The sequence below is a fragment of the Lissotriton vulgaris genome, chromosome 4_1, assembly GCF_964263255.1.
Source record: "Lissotriton vulgaris chromosome 4_1, aLisVul1.2, whole genome shotgun sequence".
Lineage (NCBI taxonomy): Eukaryota > Metazoa > Chordata > Amphibia > Caudata > Salamandridae > Lissotriton > Lissotriton vulgaris.
The window spans coordinates 1,703,256,166-1,703,279,045 of NC_141691.1; the positions used below are offsets into that span (position 1 = coordinate 1,703,256,166).

A 22,880-nucleotide genomic window follows, 5' to 3' on the forward strand; every position below is an offset into this window, starting at 1 on the left:
CATGCGATCAGCCTGTACGCGGATGATGTCATTCTGACGCTGGATGACCCGCGGAGATCGCTGCCGGCCTGTGTAGAGGAACTGAACTTATTCACCGACGTGGCGGGCTTCAAGGTGAACTTGGGGAAGTCGGCCGCCCTTGACATTTCGCTTACTAACGCCACTAGAGCGGAACTACAGAGGCTTTACCCTCTGAGCTGGTCCAGGGACCGGATCCCGTACTTGGGGATCCTATTGGCGCCCTCCCTCCCGGAGATGGTCACGGCCAATTACGCGGCTCTGGGCGCGAAAATCAGGGAGGAATTGGGCCGGTGGGACAAGGGCACGCTGTCGTTACTGGGTAGGGTGGCCGCGGTGAAGATGACCCTCCTGCCTCAGGTGCTTTACCTCTTCAGAGCGTTGCCGCTCCAGCCCCCCGCGGGGTGGCTTGCGGAGACACAGACTGCCATCGCGCGGTTCGTGTGGCAGGGTCGCAGGCCGAGGATTAAGAGAAGCATCGCTATGCTGTCACCGGAATCCGGGGGGCTGGGGATACCGGACTTGCGGAAATATTTCCAGGCCGCTCAGCTCCGCTATCTAGTGGAATGGAGCCGGTGGGAGTCTGATAAGCACTGGCTGTTCCAGGACCAGGCGGTGGCGGGTAGGACGCTGCAGGAAGTACCATTCTTGAAGCGGGCCCATCGACCCCCCAATCTCTATGCGTCTCTGGTAACGCGGGTCCCGCTCCGGACGTGGGACTCGGTGGCTGCCAGGTGCGAGCTTACCACCTTCCCCTCTCCCTTTACGCCGCTCATTGGCAACCCGGACTTCGACAGCGGGATGGAGCAGGGCGCTTACGAGCGCTGGCGGGTGGCCCGCTGCTGCACTCTGTATCACTTGTACTGCCCTGAGGGGGTTGTCCCCTTCCCGGACCTGAGGAGGGATTATGGCCTCCCGGAAACGGAGCGCATGCGATACATGCAGGCGCGCCACTGGGCATTACAACCCCAAGTGCGCGACGCGGCACACCGGGAAATCACGGCGTATGAGCGTTGGTTAATTACTCGCACGTCGGACGCTAAACTGATCTCGGACCTGTATAAAATGCTGCAGCCCCCCTCCTTTCATATTCACAACCCCGGTCGGGAACGTTGGGAGCGTGAGCTCGGGCGCGTGTTGAGCCATAAAGAATGGGAACACATCTCCTTCCGCGCACGTCACTCGGCCTACCACACGGGTCTTACGGAGACATTCACTAAAATCTCGACCTACTGGTACCATACTCCGGAGAAACTGCACGAGATGGACAGGGCAATACCAGGGACGTGCTGGCGCAACTGTGGCGATACTGGTACTCTAACACACATACTATGGGACTGTCCCCTGCTGGCTCCTTACTGGGAAGAGGTTTTGGGCGAGGTAGACAAATGCTTTGGGATAGAACTGCCTAGATTCCCGGCCTATGTTCTGCTAGGGTTGCCGAATGGGCTGATGTATCCCCTTAGATCTAAGAGAGGTAGACAGATCGCAATTGCGCTGGGGTCAGCGGTGCAGAATATTCTCATACACTGGCGCACTACCACACTTCCCTCTGTAGTTGGTTGGCTGCACAGATTATGGCATGTCCTTGGAATGGAGAAGATGTCCTTAGTGGCCTTGGGGGATACTGATACCTTTGAGGAACTGTGGGAGCCCTTTCACAGCCTGTTATGTTCCGAGTTTCGGGAGATCACCTGCCCTAGATACCTTAGGTTGTTAAGGCTGACACCGCCACCGGACCCGCCTGCTTGATTGGGTGGGGTCGGTACTGTATAGCGGGGATTTTCGGAGAGTTGCATGTAGCGGAGACTGTAGATATTGGCACAGTACAGGGGGTGGGTTAGGGTTAGGTAGTTAGGGGTTCTGTTTGGTTAGGTAGGTTCTTGGAGCGGGGTTGCTTCCCCTCCCTTCACCCCTCCCTTTTTTCCCTTCCCCTCTTCCCCTCCCCCCCCCCCTTTTTTTCCTTTTCCTTTTTTTTTCTTCCGTTCTCTCTTGGTCCCCCCCCTGATTTTCTTTCCTCCCCCCCATCCCGTCCCTCCCTTTCTCCCCCCCCCCCCTCTCGTTGTTTGTATGTGACCACAGGTGCGAAAGCTTTGCTCCCGAGTCGGATGGGGCCTCTTGCAAACTTGTAACTGCATTACTGTACTTGCTGTACAATGCGCATTGCTGTGCGGTTCCTGTGGTTTACTTGTTCCTTGCCCCCTTGTGTCCTACCCCACCCTGCTTCAATAAAATACTTTAAACATAAAATCTGCTCCGGATAATTTAAATTCTTTTACTAGTTTTATTGAGTATCGATTTCCGATTGCATATGATTTTAGGTAACTGAAACAATAAGGTATACTGACGGAAAAACGTCCGGACTGACATCTCAATCTAAGATGGTAAGTGACTTATGTCCATGCTGCTAACAACTTTATCCATGCCCTTTAGTATTTTGCTTCTGGTTTTGTATCAAGATTGATGCTATAATTCATATTTTATTTATTCTGATTGTGAAGTATTTAGATTTCTATTGATGCATTCATATATTTGGAATAGGTAACTGTGAGGCTCCTTATAAGCTTGCAATGAATTAAGCTCAACCCCTAAGAAAAGATTCTATTTAAATGTTTGACATCCTTTGATGGTATAGTTTTTTTATTTTGTATTGGATATCATTGAATAAAGTTTATTATAGATCTATTTAAAAATCTTGATATATCTCAACTATTGCTCTAAAGCCTAAGAATGAACTGAGCGAGCGACTGTTGAGCTGTTGTATATGCTATTAGAATAAAAGGACATCTAATCCTTTAATTAGGAGATATTTGAAAGAAGGGTAGAACCAAAGAACACAGCTATTCGCCTAATGGTATGATTTTTTTGCGTATAACGAAAGTGCCTCTTTCTTGAAAAGGTGCTAATGGTTTCAAGGTAATCATTGTTATTATTGAATTGTAGTGATGTGTCTAGCTAGTGTAGGAAAGAATGCCCTTTTGTTTTTTGTTTTTTAACATGGGTCCCCCCACTTTTTGCCTGGTATCGGATGCAATGTTGACAGAAAGTGCACTGCGTTCCTGCTAACCAGGTCTCCAGTGCCAGATCTCTTTCCGTAAACACTGTACAATTGTTCCCCAAATGGCAATACATTTAGCACCCCTGTAAGACCCTAGTAAGTGGTACCCCTGGTACATGGGGGCATGAAGTACTAAACAGTTTCTCTAAGGATAGCAACATGTATTATTTCACCCAAAGAGACCCCTCAGCACCAACACACAAACCTCTATTGCAGGCTGCATGCCATGGTGCAGAGAAAATTGAAGACATAACATGTCACACCCTCTATGTGCCATGCCTGCAGACACTGAATGCAGTATAGGTAAGTCATCCCTGAGGCAGGCATTACAGCTCTATGACTGGATGACTGGTGAAGACCAGCCTGCCACCACAGACAGGTTTCTGAGCCCCCTGCAGAGGAGAGCTGTGCTCTTTGAGAGCAGAAACCAGGCCTGCTTCGGCTGCAGGTGTTGTCATCTCCTCTAAGCAGGTTGGCTAAGTGATCCACATATCAAGGCAGGAGGCTTTCAAGCTCTGCTGCCTTTGATATGCGACCCAAGACTTCCCCAAACTGTGGAAATGCCACCCCCTCACCCGAGCCCACATGGCACCAGGACAGGTGGGGAAATCAGCTAGTCACAAGGTGTGTACCACCATCACAGGCTAGTACCACCCCTAAGGTGGGTTACCGCCATCTTAGTTTAGGAGGAATTAAGCTTTCTGGGTCAGGGTTATGCCCACTTCCCACATAAGTGGTCATATATGTGACGTGTAGACGCCCTAAAGATAAGTAGCCCATTGGCTACTACCTGTCACTCCCTGTTACACCCCTAAAATGAGAATGTAGGGGGCACTCTTGACACCAGGAAGTCAGATTCGACAGATCAAGAAGAGAAGGAAACAGAGAGCTGCAAGAAGGAGCTGCAAGAAGAAGCTGTGGACCTTTTGTGCCAAACCCTGCTTGCTGCACCAAGTCTCGACAATCTTCACCCAGCGACTCGCCTACCAAGTACTCCCCGTTGGGTTGCAGGCACTTTGCGTTTCGGTGCCTGTTGAATGAAGGGGAGTAGCTCCTCTACTTCAAGGGAGATTGCTAGCAATTTGCAAAGTCTGGTCTACAGAGTTGACGCTCCTTGACCAGCCAGACGCAGAAGCTCAACAGGAAGAGGACCGGATGCTCCTGAAGGTCAGATCTGTCCACCCACAAAGTGAGGGGACACCAGGACCAGACAGAGCTGCACAGGACCAATGCTCACGGTACAGCAAATCTGGCAACAAGCAAAGACAGGGAGAGTCCAGTCAGGAGTCTAATGACTTCAAGTCAAAGCAGCCATCGAGGGACGTCAGCACTGCAGAGACCCACTTCCAGGGTGACCAAGATGTCCTGATTTTTGCACCCTCAACCGGTTAGACAGACGACCCTTGTGACCCATTGGAAGGTGGCCCCTTCGCTTTACCAGAGTAGCGCACAAAGCTACCAACGTGACCTCCCCCTTTCCACCAAATGCCCCAGGGCAGGAAACGAGAATCTGCCGGTAGTAATTTGGACCTTGTCCCCCTATGATCCTAAATCCCACGGGAGACCCCCAAAAACTGAACACAAATAACTGTATGCTATTTCTCCCATAGAAAAGCATTGTGCGTAAAGATGCATCTAATTGAACATTTTACTTATCTGCTAAAATCAATATTTTAAAAGTACCTACTTGCTATTGAAGTTCTTGGAATCAACGTTCATATAAACTAGGACTTATTTTTCTGAATTGTTCGGATTTATTTTTGTGTGCTTCTCATTTATTGCCTGTGCGTTTGTCAAAAAATGCTTAGCACTACTTCTGATGCACTACCGACGCTACTTCTAATTGCTCACATTGCTCCTGAGGCGGAAGCCGGGAGTCTTTTAATCAGATCGCGAATTGTAACTTTTTTATCCTGCTCTTGGTTGTTGCTCCTTTGTGTCCGCCCCCCACCCCCCCCCCCTCCCTGTCACGTAGAGCTCACGGATTTATCGTGACGCTCTATTTACTTTTTATCATCTCCTGTTGTGGCATGGACCTCCCAGCACCTTGCACTTTGTCCCGTTGATAACTTATCATTCTCCTTACTTCGCACCTCGGGCAGTTATCTGCCGATTGAAGGTCTGAGGCTCCGGGGTTGTGTAAATCGGCGGCGGCCATCTTACATTGGGCACTCTTCGATCGGGGCTCTAGTCGCCAGTACCTAAACAACTAGTTATGGCTCCGCTCAGCAGACACGATCAGCGGTCGCGCCGCACTCGCGCCAGAGTCGAGCTAGAGTCCAGCCCGTCTGCGCTCGTCAGCGACAAGGAGGCGCCAGGGGCCAGGTATGCTGCCCCCTTGCCTCCCTATACCTTAGGTGAGCCCCTTTACTCCTTTACTGCTCTGCGAGCGCTTAAACCACCTAAACGGCCTTGCCATTACACCTTTGCCCCTGAATCTTTTGCAACCACTTCAGTTTGCGATTGCCATGACACCATCTCCCAGCGTAAAGTCTCTGGCACAGCATTTTGCTGCCCCTCCACTATAACTCCTCCTTTGTCCACCGCTGAACATTCGGGTTTCTTGATCAACTCCCGCTCGCTGGTCAAAAATAACATCTCTTTTAGGGATTTCATTTCTCTGAGAAAGCCCTCCTGGGCCTTTATTACTGAAACTTGGGCTACGGATTTCTCTGAACCTGACCTGCTAAATGCTATCCCTGAAGGTTATTCATTGGCCAGAATGGACAGAGTGGGTCGAGTGGGAGGAGGCTTGGCGATATTGTATCATAACTCTATTAAATGTCAAACGGTCCATCTGCCCTCCTCGCTCGAATATCTTCAGGCGATGCATTTCATTCAGAATCCTTCCCCTACGATCTCCTTCACTGGGATATTGATCTACAGACCTCCTGGCCCTAGGTCTGCTTTTAGCTTAGAGCTTCTCAAGATAATTGAACCCTATATTGACAGACCTAGTCTAACTATTCTAGGGGATATTAACTTCCATCTGGAAAATATGAATTCCCCTGACACAATCCATTTGTTGGACTCCCTAGCGTCGTGTGGTCTGTGACAATTGGTGACCAGTCCCACCCACTTAGCGGGGCATACTCTGGATGGGGTATTTAGTAATGATTACTGTCTCCAGACTGGCATCCCCCTACCTTTAGCATGGTCAGACCACTTTGCCGTTCCCCTTGATTTCTCTTTCTCCTCTCCTGCCGGCACTCTGCCTGACTACACCAAGTGGGTACTGAGGAGGAACTTTAGGGAAATTAACAACTATTCCCTCACCCCCTTTCTATCCACTCCTAAATCCTGGTCTTATGAAGATGCTCATACTGCGGCTCTTCATCTTTCCAACACTATAGCGGAGGCTGTTGATTCACTCGTGCCAGCCCAGCAACGCTATTCTGCCAGGAAACGACCTTCTCAGACAAGGATGCAGGAGGCAGGAAAGGCTTTGGAGGGCTCATCTGGACCCCTTAGAGAAGAATAAACACAAACTTCTTCTCAAAGGCTATAAAGCCTCAGTTCTGACTGTAAAACAGGCGTATTATTGCACACTAACGTCCTCTCTTAAATCATCCAGGGATCCGTTTAAGATAGTTGATAATCTTTCCCTTATTCAGACACCTGATCCTATTACAGCCTCCCAGGATCTTTGTGATCAGATCTCCACTTTCTTCCATGTGAAGATCTTGGATATCTACACAGACCAGGAAGCCCTCAACTCTGGTTCCCCTCCTCCCATTCCCTCAATCCCTATATCGGAAATCCAATCCCATGTCCCTCCCCATTCCCTCCTTCAGTTTCCCCCTATCACTCTCGAACATCTTAGCACCCTGCTGGATAAGCTTAAGTCTGGGTCGCCGCTTGATCCCTGCCCTTTAAAAATTCTTAAAGATTGTAGACAGACCATTCTGCCCCCATTGATGGATATAATGAATCTTGCCATTTCAGCGGGGGAGTACCCCCAGTCTTGGAAACTGGCGATTGTCAAGCCCTTATTAAAAAAATCCACTCTTGATCCTGGGATATTAAAGTACTTTCGTCCGATCTCCCTTCTTTCCGCTCCTGCTAAACTCCTGGAGACCTATCTTAAGTCTCATCTCAGTGCTTTTCTTGACAGCACCAATGCTTTAGATCCCTCTCAACATGGCTTTCGTAGGATTCACAGCACTGAGTCGGCGCTCACAGTGGTTGTCGACAGTATTCGGTCTAAGGTCGACACCGGCCAAACTACTCTGCTGGTGTTATTAGACCTTACGGCGGCCTTTGACACCCTGTCCCCTACCATTCTGGCCAACCGACTCAGTGAGCTGGGAGTCATGGGCCCTGCTCTTAGCCTTTTATCATCTTTCCTTGACCAACGGAAACAGAGGGTTAAGCTGGGCGAGTTTCTGTCACCCATTAAGCCTGTGAAGTGTGGGGTATCTCAGGGCTCCTCTTTGAGCCCGACGCTTTTTAACGTCTATGTGGCCCCACTCGCCAGGCTCATAAGATCTTTTGGGTTGGAGGCTCTTTCCTATGCCGACGACACGCAGATTATGGTCTTTATCTCTCAATCTGTGACCATAACTGTCCATAATTTTAAAAACTGTATGGAGGCGGTCGCCGGATGGATGATCAAGAACTTCCTTAAGCTGAATGGAGAGAAGACGGAGGTCCTTATCTTTGGGGGCAAGAGTGAGATCTGGTCAACGGACTGGTGGCCTGATGTCCTTGGTACCTGCCCCGTGCCGTCCCTTTTTGCTCGCAACTTGGGGTCATGCTGGATACTAATCTCTCGCTTGACAAGCAGGTCAGTAGGACCATGTCCACTTGCTGTAATGCCTTGAGGATCCTCAGGAAAATTACTCATTACCTCTCCCCCGATGCACGCAAGCAAGTTGCAGTTGCGCTTATTGCATCTAGGCTAGACTATTGCAATGCGCTGTACTTGGGCATTAGCAATAGTCTGGTCCAGCGCCTTCAGACGGTGCAGAATGCGGCTGCCCGGTTTGTGGTGGGGGCTCCTAAACGCTCCTCTGGCACGGCCATCAGAATGAACCTGCATTGGCTTCCCATGCAGGCGAGGATTAACTTTAAGGCTCTTTGCCTTACTCATTGTGCCCTTAATGAGTCTGGGCCTGAAGCCATTCGTGCTCTCGTGGCCTATTACACCCCCGGCAGAGCACTTCGTTCTTCCAGTAAAAATTTGCTGGCTGTTCCCCGCATATTTAAAGCCAGATGGGGGGGAAGGGCCTTTCATTTTCTTGCACCCAGACTCTGGAATACACTCCCTAGTGAGCTTAAGGGGGTCTCTTCCCATATCCTGTTTCGCAAGGTCCTTAAGACTTGGCTATTTCAGAAAGCATATTTGTAACTCCCCCTCTTAAGACTCTTGAGTTTTGAGCCTTCTTTTTACCATCCTTCAGCGCCTTGATGCCTACGGGTTAAGTCGCGCTTTAAAAGTCTATGTTAATAATAATAATAATAACCTCACTGCTCGCCTACCCTAACACAAAAGAGAGCATTTGCAATATTATTTGTGCCTCGGTCAACGAATCTGGGTTTGCCTTGACTCTTTACACAGTGTACCTCTTTTTGGTCCACTATATAAAGAGCCAGTTTCCTACAGTTAGCTAAAATGATTTGTCTCTATTTACTGTATCAAGTACTGTCTTACTTATTTAGAACATTTTTTTTTGTGGTTTAAAAAGTTGGTTTAGTAGAAGTAAGCAAAGTACAGCATTCAAACCAATAACAAAAGATACAGTCGAGGGAGAAAAGGGGGATAATATAGCAAGATAAACATGCATGGTCAATTTAAAAACAATTTTAGGATAAAATAGAATATTACTATGCAATAATATTAGAAAAGAAAGGAACATCAAGGAGGTTTTTGAACACCCTCCGTATTAAGGTGGCGTTGAGAAGAGGATTGTGCTCATTTGTCCAAAAAGTTGCGATTGGAGACCAAAAAACAGAATATTTAAGAACCAGCGAGAGGGGATGACAGTATGATGTCTCAAGTCTATGGTTATGACAAACTGCATACCAACAAGCTTGAAAGGATAATTTGGAGAAATCTTTCCAATTCTTCGTTATTTGTTAGAATACCACTCCTAGCAATAAACAGCCGTCCAACAGTCAGCCAGACTTCCCAAGAAAACAATTATGGAAAAGGATATTGTGGAGTTAAACATGGAGTTAATTTGCTTCCAGAATTGCATCCAAAACGTATGTACTAAGGGGCAAGTGAATAAGAAATGTTTGATGTCTGTATGGGGTAAATGCTTCATCATTGGGGTCTTCGCACCCCTCTACGGGATGAGGCGTGCTTCGACCAGCGACTACGCGGGAGCACTCTATAGACTATGTGTGGTGTGTGTGAAGGTATTTATGTGAGTGAGTGGTGAGGTTATACAGCGAGTGATGTTTAAAAAGAGCCTGGCTCGTGGGGTAAAAAGCAATTTTAATCTGCCCCATGACTGGCGCTATTAAAAACGTGCAGAAAATGGAGGACTAACTGTAACAGTCGCAATGTAGTGTACATGATCACTTGTCTCTGCGGCCTAGAATATATAGGCATGACCACGAGAGCAGTGAAAACACGGCTAAGTGAACATAAAAGTAACATACGGTGCAAGAAGAGCACAACCAAAATGGCTACACACTTTCTGGAAGCACAACATTGTGTTAACGATATCTGTTGGACAGTCATAGAACAATTACAATCTGAATCTGGTCTACTCAAAAAGGAACAACAATGGGTGTCCATTTGGGGACCCACGTTAGGGGCCTGAATGATGAGATCCCATGGGGACAACTGACAAACTCGAGAGACCACAGCCCTTTTCCCATGATCATCCGTCACAGGTAGGATGATTTACACTGTGTCCTGCACTACTGAAACGATTCATGTTGATCGTCTAGGGAACATGCTCTGCAAGGCTCAATGTACTGATGGCCTTTTCAATAGGCGTCTTTTTGATTATGAGCTCCGCCAAACGAACTGATTTTGGACACTCATTGTTAATAACTTGAAGGAGTCCTTCGAGTACACACATTATGTAAACTTATGTTGTGAGCAGACATACGCACTATTTTACTGTGAACGCCCCTTTCGAGGTAACCATGTTTCTCCACTAAACAACTGTATCAAGAACTCTAAATCCAAACAGTATTGTACACCCGAAAGGAATCGCAAAACCCTTCGAAAGTTAGCATGAACGTACAAATGTGTCCGGACAGCAACCATGCGCAGTAAGTAGTTCCAAAACTGTAGTTATTCCTTGCCTGTGTGCAGGCATATCAGTGCAAGTTAGTGCTTCGAGTTAATGTACACAGAACGTGCAGGTTGAGATTTCATTATAGCACGTATGTTAGTAAATAAATACTAACACCCCAAAGCTAAAGCATTGCATCTGTAATATACCAGAAGATTTCAAACAGAACCTAGTACATAGTCAAGTAAATGTATTACTGAAGCAAATTCAGTATAATGGGATGGGCAAATAGGATTAGGTTTTTGGGATGTTTGAAAATATACAACGCCCCTCCCTCCCCTAAATCAAGTCTGAATATATAGTAATCTACTGTTTTGTCATTAATGAGGCTAAATAGAGCATATTACCTGTGGTTGATCGTGGTCTTTTGCACTCAGTTGTTCCAATTCTTCTTTGTGCCTTTCATCCAATTCTGCTTCCAGTTTGGCAATATCTTCAGCAAGCTGCTTCCTTCTCTTTTTATCATTCTTAGCTACCGCATTTTTCATACTCTGAATTTTGGCTGAGAAAACATTACCTACAGTTAGTTGTGATACCATTTTTTTATTAACCAATAAAAATGCATTAAATATAAGGAAGGATCCGGTGACAATGCAAACGGAGATGCCATCAACTTGGAAGTAAAACGACTACCTAAGTAACTTACTTCAGTAACAGAAATATCCCAGCTACTTGGAGTAGACCATCATATTATCAACTCGATCTTAGCTTTCGCAAATCTACACCACCAACCTCCTAAACTGACCAGACTTTGGAAAACACTATATGTGGGCATATTTAAGGCAAAACTGTCAACTTAACGACTTATAATTACTATTAATAATTTCCATAAACAGCCTAAATTCTTTGATTAACTGGTTCCGTAAAGGTCTCACAAAAACAGAATGAGCTAGCCCAATATAAATCCATAAAGACAGAAGGAAAACTCAGCATAAAACAACAATTGCAGTGACAGTACAAAATAAACAAAGCAGCCATCATGAAAGTCAAGAGATCACACTACTCACAGTACATATAAGAGGCTACTACCCAAACTTAGACCCTCCTAAAAATCATCTTGAAGTTACTTATCACCATCGATGCTAGTGCTATTTTCCTCCTGTGCTGAGTTATGTTGATTCCCATTGTTCATGGCGAGCTCAGCTCGTCATGAGTGTATGGAGGTGTACACCATGACGAGCTGAGCTCGTCATGAGCGTCGAAGGAGTTATTGAAGATAACTATTCAAACCGTCGGATCTACATGAAAGACATTTGCAACATGATGGCTTACCACTTTTATGAAATAGCAAAAAGACTTTTAAAAAAATCACTTTCAATGAAGAAATCAAGAACTATCAGTAATCGCCTTTTGCACATTATCCAATCCTCAGAACTAGCCATTCAAAATGCCACATGATAAACGTATTTTCCATGAAAAGACACAAATTATATAGTAAAAACTATGTGAAAGGCTGGATCTCCAACTGACCCAAGCCCCTAAAATGTTTATAAAACAAATCCTCCTGGTGTTGCCAGCTCTAAACCTAGCCAAAGCACTCAACTCAAGAGTTCCTCATTGAGTTGAAAACAAATCCTACATTAAGTCAATACTCAAAACCAAGACCAGACGAATCTAACCCAGCAAACTACAGGCATTTGGAAGCTCATTGAAAAAGGAGTTTCGCCAAAATCTGAGAAGGCCTCGAACAAAACAACGTACACTAACAAAAAGCCTCACATCTACGTCAGAAAAGCCTATAAATGAGCATAACGTACAACCAAGGATTACCTCAAAAATATAGTTGTTGCTGCTCTGTGACGGACCTCTTCAGTCACTGACACCACTTACCATCAGCATTGCCCCAAAGGCTGCGCTATACAGAGTCCAAAGCACCAGCCTCAACTGAATCAAGACCTATCTTGCACCAAGAAGTGGACAAGAATTGTTTATTTAGCATTTGTTTGCTTAAATTGCATTGTTGAAGTGACGAAAATTGTATGTACAAAAGAAATTACTAGAGAGAAGGAACTGCTGCAGGGAGTGGGATCATAAGTCATAGTATGTCTGTCTAAGATAGGTTGTTTAGTGTACTGCCCTGCTGTGATTGAGGACACTGTACTGAACTGTGATAGGTAATTTGTTGTGTGAATATCGCACTGACATTGTTAAGTAAGTACGTAAACATTTATAGAGTGCAACGAATGCTGGAGGTAGCGTGTGCATCATCTCAAAAAGGCAGGGGAGATATTTTCTGTAATTTGGGCAGAAAGAGCAGTCTTCAACAACTTCCTGAATGAGGATCTGTTTGATTGTAGTCTTATTGCAACTGGCAGCATATTCCAAAGTTTCACTACCCGATAGTAAAGACTCTCCCACCCACCTCTCCCCCCGCACCCCCATCCAACTGGTAATTTGGATCTTAGAAACATGAACCAGTTCAGCATTTGCTGATTATAGGTCCCGCCGTGGTTTCTGTAAGTCACAGGGCGCTCCCTCAAATAGTGCTTTATGTACCAGACTGAGTGCCTTAAATGTAATCCTTTGCTGGATCGATAGCCAGTGGAGGTCCCTGATACTGTTCGATATCTGATGGAATGTAGGGATGTTAAGTAAGACCCGAGCTGCGGCATTCTGCAGAGACTGGAGTTTTGATAGTAGGCGTTTATCAATGCCTAAGAAAAGGGCATTGCAGTAGTCTATTCTGGAAAGAATCAGGGCAGCAATCACATTTTTGTCAGTACTCGTGAAATAAAGGGAGGATCTTTCACAGGATTTTTAAAAAGAAGAAACAGAAGGAAGTGACAAGATTAATCTGTTCCGAAAAAACTGAGCTGATCGTCAAACAGAACTCCTAAATTTCTAGCTTTGATGATCAGATCCGGATGAGGCACTGCCTCTACTGGCCACCAAAGGTTATTCCAGAGTGTGGGTCCCTTTCCGAATTCTACCACCTCAGTTGTATCTGTGTTAAGCCAGACGAAGTTTTGATGCATCGGTCTAACGGCCTTCCCTGCAATCTCGCTATTTTTGGATTTTCGCAGTGGCCATAAGTAAAGCTGATTCGGTTGAGTGATTTGGTCTAATGCCATGTTGGGCGGAATTAAGAAGATCATTAGACTCCAGGTTTTCGCAGGTAGTGATAGACAAGATTATGGGCTGGTAGGTTTTCACCTCTCGTACCAGATGCAACACAGAGGGAGGACATGGATCAGTCGGGGAACAGGACTTCGTGGATAGTAGTATTTAATTTACTCTCTTAGGAGATAGAAAAGAAAAGCTTGATAGTTCACTAGTTGTCGCATTCCCAGAGGCAGTGTACTCAATTGACACGTCTTTGGTCGAGGTGAGTACATGCCCAGAGAGCTCCTTGTAGACTATTTGCACTTTATCCTGAAAAAGTTAGCGACTTTGTAGCAAAAGGTTTGATCAGGTGAAAATGGATTCTCATGTTGGAACTTGTAGTTTTAACAGTTTTGAAAAACTCTCTGGTTTAGTTTTTTATCTTTATTTTTCATTTTAAGAAAAAACAAGCAGCTCCATACATATCAATAGTCAATGGGCACTTTTCTATTATACATTGCATAACATTCATAGGGATTACCGACAGGCTGGCGTGCGTATAGAAATAACACATTACAGTTTTTAAGTAATGCAACAAATCGTGGCAAGACACATTGCAAGTGCACAAAATCTAGAAACCTCTCTACGTAATCTTCCCCACTCTCATTTGTTACCCCACTGTCCGACAGGCCTTCTCCGGACACTTCAAGACATGTCAACTCTCCCTAGGCAACTTTACCCTCTCGAGGTATCGTCTGAAGTCCTTCTTTCTGCTTCCTCATCCCCAATAGCAGCATTGGGGTCTTCCATAGAGGTTCTATATACAGCGAACAGAGCCCTACATTTTTTAGCCCTATTAACGGGGGAGAAGTTCGGAGAAGAGCTCCATCTGGGTGCTGCAATAGTGTTCGTAGAATAGACTATGTATTGGTTAGCCTAGCACTCTGGCATGCTGTCAGGGATATGAGGGTTCACAAGCGATTAGAAAGTGATCATAATCCGTTATGGGTAGACTTGGACGAAATACGGCCCAAGGTTCCCCATGATATACAGGACACATTTTCCACCACGGATGTTGTTCCATCGAATGACCGGAGGCGACTTAAATGGGCTAAGATAACTGAGCTACCCGAAGTACCAACCAGTATTAAAAAGCATATAGATAATGCCATAAATGAGCTCCAGGCCAGTGCAGCAAATCCGACGGCCCTAAACCAACCCACTTGCATACACAATAAATTCTTTGGTCAGCGCTGCACGTATTTTATAAAAAAAAGGGTAGACCTAAAAAAGGTAGCTATCACTAAAACGCAGAAATGGTTCAGCAAAGGTTGCAAAAAGGCTTGAGCACTATTAGGGGTGGCTATTAAAGAAGGAATCTCTACAGTGGTATGTGCAGTAAGGGCTACCTATCTGGGGGCCAAAGCAAAGGCAAAGAAAAAATGGGACAACAAAAGGTGGGAGGACCTTAGGGAGGCTTGTGTAAGGAGAAACCCCAAACAGTTTTGGAACGTGTATAAATGGGAAAGAGGAGGACAGGCATGCCAGCCCCTAAACCATGTCTCCCAGTCGGAGTGGGTAAACTATTTTAGACCACAATATGCCACAAATGAGCATGAAGCAGAGCTTGACATTGTCAAACTCACTTTTCAGGAGGCAGCTTTTAGCAAAGCAGATGTTGAGGTGGCACTGAAATACATTTTGGCAGAGAAGGCGCCTGGCCCAGATGGAATACCAGGGGAATTATTCCTCCAAGATAAAGAGAGATGGTGTATGTATATCCACGTATTGACAAACGCTGTAGGCCAGGGTGCGCCGGTCCCAGACTCATGGAAAGGAGCAGAAATCATACCAGTTTTTAAGAAAGGGTACACAACGCGCCCAGGGAATTATAGGAATGGATTGATGAATTCAGCATCCTATCTCCATTACAAGCAGGGTTTCGAGCTTTCACTAGCACAATTGACCAAGTGTTCAGGTTGATCTTGCTTGTTTGGAAAACGGTAACCCTGGGGAAGGGTAGTTTGTACGCCATCTTTGTTGACCTTCGGTCGGTATTTGACCTTGTACCACGAGCCAAACTTTGGCGGACATTACAAGAAATGGGGTTACCACATGACCTGTTGACACTTATTATTAGGATGCATAAGGACAACATGGCTAAGATTCGCTGGGGCATGCAGGGTAAAGTTACTGAACCTTTCCCTGTGGAGACGGGTGTCCGTCAAGGTTGTGTGACGGCCCACTCAATTTTCCCTATACGTCAACGGTATAGTGGACTGCTTGAGGTTAACCCCCACGGATGCCCCGACACTAGCAGGTGAAAAAATCCCAATATTAATGATCACGGATGACACATTGATCATTTCCAAGACACCAAGTGGGCTCCAGAGAGCTCTATCAATCTTTGAGGAGTTTTGCTTGAGGCGAGGTTTGGAGGTCAATGTGTCAAAAACTAAACAGATTACCTTTAACCCGCATAGGGCCTTCAATGGGGGGTATTAAAATGAACAAACTCCTGCTAGAGCAAGTCAAGAAGTTCACATACCTAGGGGTAAATATCCAGGAGGGGCTAAATTGGGTACACCAGGTTCGATATAGCATCCCTAAAAGATGGACAACTAGCAGGGGTGTTGCAAAAAGAATATAACACCTCATTCTCTAGAATAATCAGCCCAGCAATCGAGATTTATAACATGAAAGTCATCAGCTCTGCATTATATGGTACTGAGCTCTGGGGCATGAGAACTTAGCTAAGCTTACACTTTCTGAAAATAAGTTCTTTACAAATATTACTAACATGCCCCAGAGTACCCAGACACGTCAATTACTGAATGATCTTGGGAGAAAGTCAATTGCAGACACTGCCAAACCGCAACCCCTTTTATACTAGCGTAGACTTTGATCTACCCCAGAGCTCACAGATTATGCAGCTGGTTTCCTAGATATAATAAGGGTAGATGCATTGCACCAAATAAAATGGTTGAGGGAGCTTAGAGCTACCCTAACGAATATTGGTATGAATTCCCTGTGGGTTAATCCCAAAAACACCACTTTTCCACCCAAAAAGATTTTGAAGGCTTAATACTGGGAATCAGTACAGATTAATATAGTGAGAAGCTGTTAGTCCTCCTCTTTAACAGGGCTGTTTCTGGACTGTAAACCTTTCCCTAGGCTGGAACAATTTTGGGATTTTATTACAAAGCCTCATGAGCGGAAATTATATTTCCAGTTTAGGACCAATCTGTAGGCTCTTGGGAACAAGAAGGTCCAGTAAAGCCGAAAGAATAATAAGAACTGACACAACAGAAGCGATTGTAATAGCAATGGCGAAATACCTGGGGTGGGCGTGAGCAATAAGAGCACGTTTCCAAGATTAAGAAGTAGATCATATGCAATTAGTACAAGCTCCTGCCCTATTATCGCAGCCAGTTCTGAAAATACACTTTGGCAAAGCCAAGCCAGATGAAGAAAGTCAGCCACTTGTGCTGCACATAACTCACACTACGAATCTTCTGTCAAACCATACCTTCTAAGTCTCTCCGGGGTGTATAAACTCTATTAAGGAATTTGAAGTGCATCAATCTGTGTCTACCGTTAAGGGAAACTAGTTTCGTGCTAGAGCAACAGTACCTCCACAAAACATAATCAATCTCCTGGGTCAGGTATTTTTGCCATGCCAATCGGGCTTTAGTAAAATGGTGTTCCCTATAGGCCATAGTGCATTGATAGATTTTAGAAATCAGTCTCGTCGGGGCTTCCTTTTTAATAACCAAGGGCTGTAAGCTCAGGTGATTCTTCCAGGTTAGTGCCCAACATTTGCAATAGTGCTTGTCTAGTCCTGTGAAATTAGAACTTGGTAAGGAGAGTGGGGGAGTTCTCACCGGAAGTTATGTCTTCCCAAGTCTTTGCAACGCCTCCCACAAATAAGTCCCCTACCGTATTAACCGGAATGGAAGCAAGCGCACGTACGACTCACCTGGCCCTGCACAGCGGGAGCCAGTGACACCACTCCAACTGGGCAAGAGAGGAATACAGTAGGACGCCCGATTGCAGCATCAAAAGATGGTGCCAGGCATGATTGGTTGCGCCGATTGAGTCCAGGATGCCAGTCCTACGATCGGGTGGCAAAAATAGCCGTGAGGGTAGCAGTGTGGGGAAGCAACCGCTCTCTCAATGGGGAGATGTGGAATATCTGGGATGCCATGTATCCACAAGGAGGCGTGGGAGCACTGCGTCGCCCTATAGTAAAGTTCCAAATCTGGCGCACCAAGAACTCCCATACTATATGGCAAAGTAAGAATCTGCCACTTTACCCTTGGTTGTTTCCCCGCCCAGGCCAGTTTTAACAGAATAGAGTTGAGCCTCTAAAAAAATACCCCCAGAAGTACCATGGGAATGTTCGTAAATAAGAAAAGAAGCCTAGGGAGAACGACCATTTTCATATTAGAAATTCTGCCTAAGAGAGAGAGCGGTAAGCAGATCCAATTGTTCACGTCATCTTCAAATTTGCTCACCAAAACGCCTTAGTTTCCCAGAAAAATAACCTCCAAGTCAGAGTGCACCTGAACCCAGAGGTAGCGCACCGAATCCGTAGCCCACTGCAGGGGGAAGTCAGTGTCAAATTGTATGGTAGAAGGGGTAAGCAGGAAGATCATAGACTTTGACTAGTTAACCCGTAATCCAGAGACCCCACCAAAGCGAACTATTTCTCGCAACACAGAGGAGAGAAACCGTTCTGGCTCTCGGACGTATAGGAGTTTATCATCTGCAAAGGTCGAAAAAATAAGCTCGTAGCCTGGGATCTGTATCCCATTAAATCTATGATATTCACGGAGCGCACAGGCCAAGGGCTCGGCCACAAGAGCATATAGAATCGGGGGAAAGGGGGCAGCCCTGTTGGGTACCTTTAGGGATATTTATTGGAGCAGTCACTAAGTCCCCAATTTTTATCCTGGCCTTCGGAGCATTATACAAGACGCCCAGCAACTGAAGGAAAACCTCCCCCAATCCCATCTAGAGTAGAACCAGTTTCATGAAGGAATATTCTACAGAGTCAAAGGGCTTCTCCATATCAAGAAAGACTGCCACAGCGGCCGTTTTGGGTTTAGAATGCTGTATAGAGCCAAATACCGTGTACAGAGTATAAGTAAGATTGCGGCCCGGAACAAATCCTGCCTGCTCTGGGGCCACCAGAATTGGGACCAGAGGGGTCAGTCTGTTTGCTAAGAGTTTCGCGAAAAGTTTTGTATCTACATTAAGTAACGAGAGGAGGCGGCAGGACGAACACCCCACGGGAGGTTTACCCAGCTTAAGGATAGCTATTATTATTGCCTCCCTGATCGAGGGTGGCATCGTACCAGAAACGCATATATCTTCAAACAGTGTCTGCAAATGCGGCAGTAACACATCTTGAAAGGCCTTGTAGAACGCAACGGTCAGTCCATCTATCCCTGGAGCACTTCCAGACTTCATTGAGGACAGAGCTAAACTGATCTCCTCTTTTTTATTAGGGTGCATCAGAAATTCTCAATGTGTATTGGTCAGCCAAGGCAGCTTAATAAATGCTAAGTAATCTAGAATTGCCTCCTCAATACCCGAATTGCGCGAGGAGTAAAGATTAGAGTAATACTGTCATAATATTTCAGCCACGTCAGAGGCTTCGATAAGTATCACACTCTCTGCCGATGAAAGTTCCGACACAGCAGTCTGCTCACATCTTTTCTTCAAGAGTTGAGCAAGCACTCTCCCAGGACGCTCCCCCTCGCCAAACGTACGAGCAACGGCATATTTACCAATTTGCTTAATTTCTGCATCCGCCGTCTCTTGAAATTCCTGCAATTGGGACTTGAATTCGGTCAAGACATCATCGCCTGCTCCCTGTCTCAGCCTCCCTTCTAAGTCGGACAACAAGGCTCCCAGGGCAGCCAGTCTCCTGCGAAGTGATCGCAAAACCCAGAGTGCTTAGACATGGTGACCCCTCGGATATACACCCTAAATGCCTTGTCCAGCAAAGAGTAAGGGGAAAACCTCCAAGTGAAGCAGGGGATCGTTTTCTGGGGTACCTCCAATACCATCAGGACCGGGGAGTGATCAGAAAGGGTGCATGGGAGCTCATCGCACACTCTCACATGCTCAAACAGTTTTTCAGAGGCTAACCAATAATCAATACGCGTGTAAAGGTCATGAAATGCTGAGTAGCGAGTATATCCCACTCTGTCTGGGTACCTACGCCTCCACACATCGCACAAATCTAGTCTCACCATAGCATTCGATATAGCCTTAGCTGCCGCACTGACATGCCTAAACAGTTGATGGACAGAATGCAGAACAATGTCACACATTCCCCCCAGTACAGAGATCTGTAGACTGAAGACGGCTGATAGCCAGAAACCGGTCCTAGGATGCTTGACTGCGGTCCAGGGAAGACATGGCTTGGCAGTTCGGGCTGGACTGTTCTCATGAGGCACAGGGTCAAGACTGATTTGCCTATGGCCATGTCTGAACTGGGGTGGCTTGGTGAGCAAAATAACAATGGATTAAACCCAGATCTGTGACTGGGAGTGAATGTTTTGCCATTGTGCAACATTCCGTCCATCATCTTGTGTGTTTTGCTGCACTGACATGCCTAGCAGGGCCACCCGAATGGTCATGGTCAAGGTTTAGTACAACATTTAGATCTCCACCCTAGAGTTGCTGCGAAATCCTAAATCCTCTCACCTTTTCGGAAAGGTCAGAGAAGAACCCAGGATTGTCATAATTGGGACCATATACATTAATATGTAAAATATCCAGACCTCTCCCTCTGCATCTCGAAATTACGTATCTTCCGTCACTATCCATGATTAGCGGATCCAGCTTCAGTGACGCCTTAGGGCTGACCCAAGTCAAAACTCCACGGGCATGTGTAGTGAAACCTGCAGCATGTACAGAATCCTTAAGCCCTCTACAGATGAGCATGGGACTATTAATGGGCAGGTGCGTTTCGTGCAAGAGGGCAACATCATTTGTATCTCGCCAGATAGGCTAATACCGTGGCAGTTTTCTGTGGTCATTGAGAGCCCGCACATTCCATGTGAGGGCCCGCAACCCACCTCGTGCTGCCTCTAAGCCAAGATGCCTTACAGAAGTCGCTTCAGCCTCGAGCGGCTGTCCGTCGGTGCTGCCCATAGTAATCTATAACCAAGGCTCCCAGTTTTCCTTTTTTACGGATTTTTACACATAATTACAGACAGAAAACAAACTGTTTCCTGTCTGTATTTATTTTTTAAAGCGGAAAAATGCAGAAAAGTGTGCTTTCGGTGGGTGACTCCATGCTGTTTTTCGTGATTTCAAGGACAACAGCTGAGTAGATAGGCAGCATGGAAAGTTAAAAATAGGTTGAGGTTTCCCTAAATGCAGATTTATGGAAATATATATTTGTATTTGCATTAGAAGGCCCAAATTTACCTGAAGGTGTAGTGTTTTGCTATATTTTGCTGCTTAATTTCCTAAAAAACGACAAGCAGCAAAGTATGAGTGCATGTTTATCAGTTAAATGAATGTGGAAATATACCATTTTATGACTCCATATATTCGCAAAACACAAAATAAATACGGATAAATACCAATAAGATGAGTAAAATATAAATATGGATAAATACATACGGAAATGTTAAAAAAAATAGATACCCTAAAACCGGGAGCCCCATCTATAACACACAATCCTGAACAGTTGAATAAACAGTGTCCATAATCCACATTCAGCCCACAAAAACCCCTCCCATCCAGCCTACCCCCACCCACAGCTGACATCCCCCAACTATACCTAGACGAAGCTATAGAAATCGGACCCTCTGAACTCTCATGATGACGCCACAACAAGAAGCGAGTGTCAATTGTTACAAAACAAAGGCAGGGTCTCAATTTCCCACCACCCTGTAGTGTAGTTCCTATATTCCCAATAGGCTCTGTGCATTGGAATAATATATCCTATAGATGTGACGTAGGACTTATGTCTACTAGGTCTCTATTGAATATATTAAACTTAATTGTGAGTGCCAGCTAGCTCAGAGGTCACTAGAAACTCTCGAATTCAGAAGAAGGGATTAGTTTGTGACAACCGCATAAACATGACATCTTTTTTCCCCCCCAAGATAAAACTGATCTTCAGAGTCGTGGAAACAATAGATAAAGCATTTACGAATGACTGAGTTAAATATCTGTTTAATCAGCGGTGCAGAGAAAATAGAGAGGCGGGCGTTTCCAATAAAAGTATTTATTGAACTGTCTTCTTTCTCATGCAGAAGAAATGAACTGCTACAATCGTAATACTGGCTGTAAAGTATAATGCATACAGCAAGAAGAGTATTATAAAATAATACTGTAAAAGCATGGTATGGTTTCTAAGCCATAAAATACATACATAAATAAAGACTAAAAGTACTCAACTGGTGCTTCTAAAATACGCCTACCCCGATGTACCTAACCTAAGTCTATTACGAGGGAAGAAGTAAGTGTGGTGTAGCATAAGTTTAGTATTCTTTTGCCAAGAATCTATCCAAGATTTCTCTTAGGGTCTAATCAGCTCCGTACCTTGGTTTAGAATGAAGGAGGTCAGTCTCTGGACTCGATTTTCCAACAACCCGCAAGAGTAGCTTGGAAACACTGGAGCTGGATTTCTCAGCAAGAGAAAAGACAGCGTCTCTCTCAGTGAGTCTGCTGGAGGGTCGGCTTCCTTCGGCACTTGCTGTAGCGAGATGCGTTGGGCAAGTAGATAGTCGAACTGCTCCAAACCATTGTGTGTTTGCTTGGGCAAGTGTGGGCATATTTATACCTTGAAGGTGCAGAGTTTGACGTAAAGGTAGACATAATAACGTCAAAGAGTCTCAGTTCTTTGAAAACTCCATGAGTTCTTGGACAAATCAATAATCAAGCAAGGGGAAGTCCCTAACTGCTGAAGCCAAGTTTTCCAAGAAATCGGTGTGGATTTTGGGAACTAGTGGAAGTAGCCATGCCGTATTTGGACTGCATGAGCTATGTCTAAATATGGTTATGATTTCTATGCCTATATAAGGACAAGGTGATTTATACCTATATAAGGGCATGAATCGGGATAATTACACTAGGGTCCTAAAATGCTATACAACACCCACTCCACTTTATTATGTTCAACATTACTAAAATGTAAGCACTGAAACATATCTAAAGCATGTGTTTACAATCCCACCCAAAAATACATAAAAATGCATTTTAAATGGTTACACACGACAATGAGCATTAATACTGTACGCATATAAAAGCAATGATTTCATTGTAAGCATTAAGTATGATATTGGCAATGCTAACTGAATGAATCATAAAAAAATTACATTTATGAAATGGCTCTAAATACAGAAGAAAACGGTCGAGACCATCCCATAGCAGAATATGTAAGCTGTTTTAGTTTGCGCATAAGGTAAATATTGTTTCTAGGAAGTATTCAAAGAAATCTTGTTCTCTAAGAATAGTTCTACTTTAAGCAGATT

General features: G+C 45.2%; 1 protein-coding gene across 2 annotated transcripts in view; it reads right to left on the reverse strand.

The window, feature by feature from the left end:
- Nucleotides 1-22,880, reverse strand: part of OTUD6B (OTU deubiquitinase 6B) — a 191,912-nt gene that overhangs the window by 140,244 nt on the left and 28,788 nt on the right. Inside the window, exon 2 of one of the 2 annotated variants that reach the window (XM_086965982.1) lies at nucleotides 10,680-10,834. The exons of the other annotated variant lie outside the window; for it this stretch is intronic. Coding sequence (XP_086822108.1) covers nucleotides 10,680-10,834 — 155 coding nt within the window. The remainder of the gene's footprint in view (nucleotides 1-10,679; nucleotides 10,835-22,880) is intronic. 2 annotated transcript variants of the gene reach the window in all.